Here is a 3,516-nt window from a genome sequence, read left to right as displayed (position 1 = left end):
TATATATATATATATATATATATATATATATATATATATATAAGATTCAATAGTGTGTTACGTGACTTTTTATTTTTAAATAGTATTATACAATTCTATAGCAAATGAAAACATTATACATTGTCGCTCGTCTAATGTATTCGATCTGTTTGTAAACTAAAAATTTTAAAGTTTGGCGTTGAATAGAGTATCGTATCTTTAAAATTGAACAAAAAACACAAATATTGCATTATGCAAATGTTTAGATAAAATAATTATAACAATCATTTCTATTCTACAGAAGAGATAAAAGCAACTTGATTCTCTTCCTTTTCATAGCTTTGGCTTTTGCTTTAGGAGTCTTTCCACCTCGATGTTTCATCCCGCGGCCCTTAGACTTTTCTTTCGCTTTCGCCGCGCGTATATCCTTTTTCATTCGCGGATTGACTTGTATCGAACTTTCATACCAGCAAGCCTGATGGTGCGCTTCAAATGTTTCTTCGCAACGACGTACTACGTAACTTTCTTCTTCGGTTTCATGGTAGCTTTATCATACATTCTAAATTAGACGAAGGTAACTTTATCATACACCCGAATTAGATGAAAGTCATATATCGAGATAACTTATATCGAGATGGGATTAGACATTCTGGTAATTGGTACTTACACTGTAATTCGCCTGGCCATCTCCCAGACGCTAAGCTTCCTATTGCGCCACGAAGCTATCATTCTCTTCTTGACCTTCTCAAGTTTGCGAATCTCGGACATGTTTTTCCTTGCCCTAGCTTCCTTCAACTTCTTGTATATGTCATAATCACCTTTGTCTGATTCATCTTCGGAACTCTCACTGTCTTCGTCCTCCAAAACCAAGACTTCGCCCTCCTCTAGACCAATTTCGCAAAAGTAACTTTGTGGTTTGTCTTGTAAATTATTATATAATTACTATGTAATTAGATTAAAGAATAAGCAGGAAATACTCATGATAAAGTTACACGATATAAAAAGAAATATTTTAGAAATAGCTAGAAAAGAATATCATTAAAAAATTAATATTTAACAGAGTGAAAAAGAAAGAAGAATGATGCCTAATCGAGATATTTCACTACCTGTATCACTGGACAAAGCGTCGTCGTCAGTATCCGTGTCGTAATATAAACCCTTACTGTACAAGCGTCTTTCTTTTTTCTTATAACGAATAACCTTCGGCCTCATACTTTCCTTGTTGTTCTCCTCGCTCTCCGCTAAAATGTCCGGTGCTTGATCTGTAACTTATTCCAATAGGTTTGATAGGTTTGTATCTGATTTAAATTGAACATATCGTCTCCTCTCAATTTAGGTCTCTCGTCACCTTTATGAATCATTTTCAAATTGAGACGCTAAAGCTATAAATACCGTTCGGGGATCCCAATGAAAAATTTCTCATATATAATTATATAAAATTATATAAAATTATATATAATTATACATAATTATATATTATTATGTATCAAATTTGTCCATTCATGTTCATACATTCTATTTATATATGTAATTTATACCTAATTATGTATAATTATATATATATAATATAATTAATTATATAAATTCATATATAATATAATTAATTATATAAATTCATATATAATTTTACATAATTACGCATAGATTTACATGTAATTATACATATTGTTATACATAATTGTGTATAATTATATATAATTTTATATGATTATATATAATTATACATAATTATATATTATTATGTATCAAATTTGTCCATTCATGTTCATACATTCTATTTATATATGTAATTTATACCTAATTATGTATAATTATATATAATTTTATATGATTATATATAATTATACATAATTATGTATGGACAAATTTCACACATAATTTTACATGAAACATTTTTCATCGGGGAGTCAATAGCACGATAGCGTTCAGTCCCAGGTAGCAAGGTGACATCTAAAGACGTCATTAAGATGTCATTAAAATGTCATGAACGTCTTAATGACGTCTTAATGACATCTTTAGTCGTCACCTTGCTACCTGGGGTGGGCTCGTTGACACACTGTAAGACGCTAATGACCTATCGCGATTGCAAGTTTAATATGAATGGAGAAAATATTGATCTCGGTAGCAACAAGCTATAATTTAGAATGGTATTGTTGCAATTTTACGGAAACTTGTTGACGACTTTTCGTCGTCAGAAAGTGATGACGATGAAGTGGAACATGCAATGTACGTGGCCAACAGTATATAATATAAGCGGAAATGCATATAACACATGTATACTTTCAACAATTCAACGGAACGAAAACATAAACTCTGTTTAAGGGGAGGTTCTAGTCCAAAGGCCTGAAAATTAACGTAATTTCAGAAATTTTTTTTGAGCGAACGTAAATCTTTTTTGAAAAAACTGTTGGTGGTACTTATTAGTACATATTTGAAGAATGATACAAAATTTTTTCGAGCAGAAATAATTAAGAATGGCGGCTCCAGCCCTCACTGAAGAAAGCCGTGCGCGGCGATAGTGAATGTGCGCGAAGCACTCTACAGCCCTGCCAAGTGATCTGAAACGAAAAAACGAAAAATATTCTTAAACTAGATAAAATTCGGGGGGCCTTATGAATTTCCGATTTTTAAAAAACCCTTTTAAAAAAAATGGCGGCCATTTGAAAAAAAAACCTGTTTTTCCTTTTTTTTTTTGGCTTTAACGTTAAAAAAAATATTTAAAAATTTAAAAAAAAAAAACGCTTCCTGAAAGTCTCCTAAATTGAATAAACTTTAATTTGAGCCGTCAAACATCGAAATCGGTTCAGTCGTTGAAGCGGAATCGTGCTTCGCGCGCAAAAAAAAGGTGTTTCGAGAAAAACGCGTTTAAAGTTTGACGAAGAAAAAATCGTATGTAATGTTTGTTTTTTGACACTTACATCTAATCAGCTATTCCAGCACCATATAGGGTTCCTTCCTCATCCTCGAAGATCATGTTTTGCTGCACTTGGAAGCTGATTTTTTCAATCCTGGCCTTTTTTGCCAACTCTGACAGATTCTTCTCCCCTGACTCGATGCGCTTTTCGTCAGTCTTCGCAGCGAAGTTTCTGCTATTTGTCCCGATGACGATTCCTAACGTCTGCATGGTTCTTAATATAGATGAATAGCCTTCATTAAAGATGCCGGAGGCTATATATGCTGCTATTCTGATCGTTTGTTCGCCACAATGAAGGTGTTTGGTGTCCAGTTTCCATAGACAAGCGTTAAAACTTTCATTGTCATTTTGCGTGTTTCCACCGGTGCATCTTTGTAGCAAATCATAGCTTGAAAGAGCTTCATACACCGGTCGAATTGCTTCTTGAACAGACGCTTGAAGGGCAGCTCCGTGATGGAAATCGGCGATTTCTCCCTTAGCTTCTGCAACACGCCACTTACACCAACTGTTTTCACCTGGCGGGCAGTTATCATGTTTCGGTTTCTCATTCGTGGAACATTTATGATCGAACGTTGCTCACACAGCTTTTCTCATTTCTTCGGCCGAATCAGGGTATCGTCTGG

The 3,516-nt window shown here is 33.8% G+C and overlaps 1 protein-coding gene across 3 annotated transcripts in view; it reads right to left on the bottom strand.

Annotated features, from left to right (window-relative positions):
- Positions 1–50: 50 nt before the first annotated feature.
- The window catches only part of LOC116850657, a 4,752-nt gene continuing 1,286 nt past the window's right edge, over positions 51–3,516 (bottom strand). Inside the window, exons 2-4 of one of the 3 annotated variants that reach the window (XM_032829179.1) lie at positions 1,086–1,247; positions 647–863; positions 51–524 (exon numbers count right to left, since the gene is read on the bottom strand). In XM_032829179.1, coding sequence (XP_032685070.1) covers positions 275–524; positions 647–863; positions 1,086–1,191 — 573 coding nt within the window. In that variant the 5' untranslated portion in view covers positions 1,192–1,247 and the 3' untranslated portion in view covers positions 51–274. Of the gene's footprint in view, positions 539–646; positions 864–1,085; positions 1,504–3,516 lie in introns of those variants that run through there. The other 2 variants (XM_032829180.1, XM_032829181.1) reach the window with 2 other exon arrangements.

This window comes from Odontomachus brunneus, unplaced genomic scaffold, assembly GCF_010583005.1.
Source record: "Odontomachus brunneus isolate Ranch 3 - 2012 unplaced genomic scaffold, Obru_v1 Obru_scaffold_151, whole genome shotgun sequence".
Classification (NCBI taxonomy): Eukaryota; Metazoa; Arthropoda; class Insecta; order Hymenoptera; family Formicidae; genus Odontomachus; species Odontomachus brunneus.
Note: the sequence above shows the minus strand (reverse complement) of the source record. Positions and strands in the feature narration are given on the sequence as shown.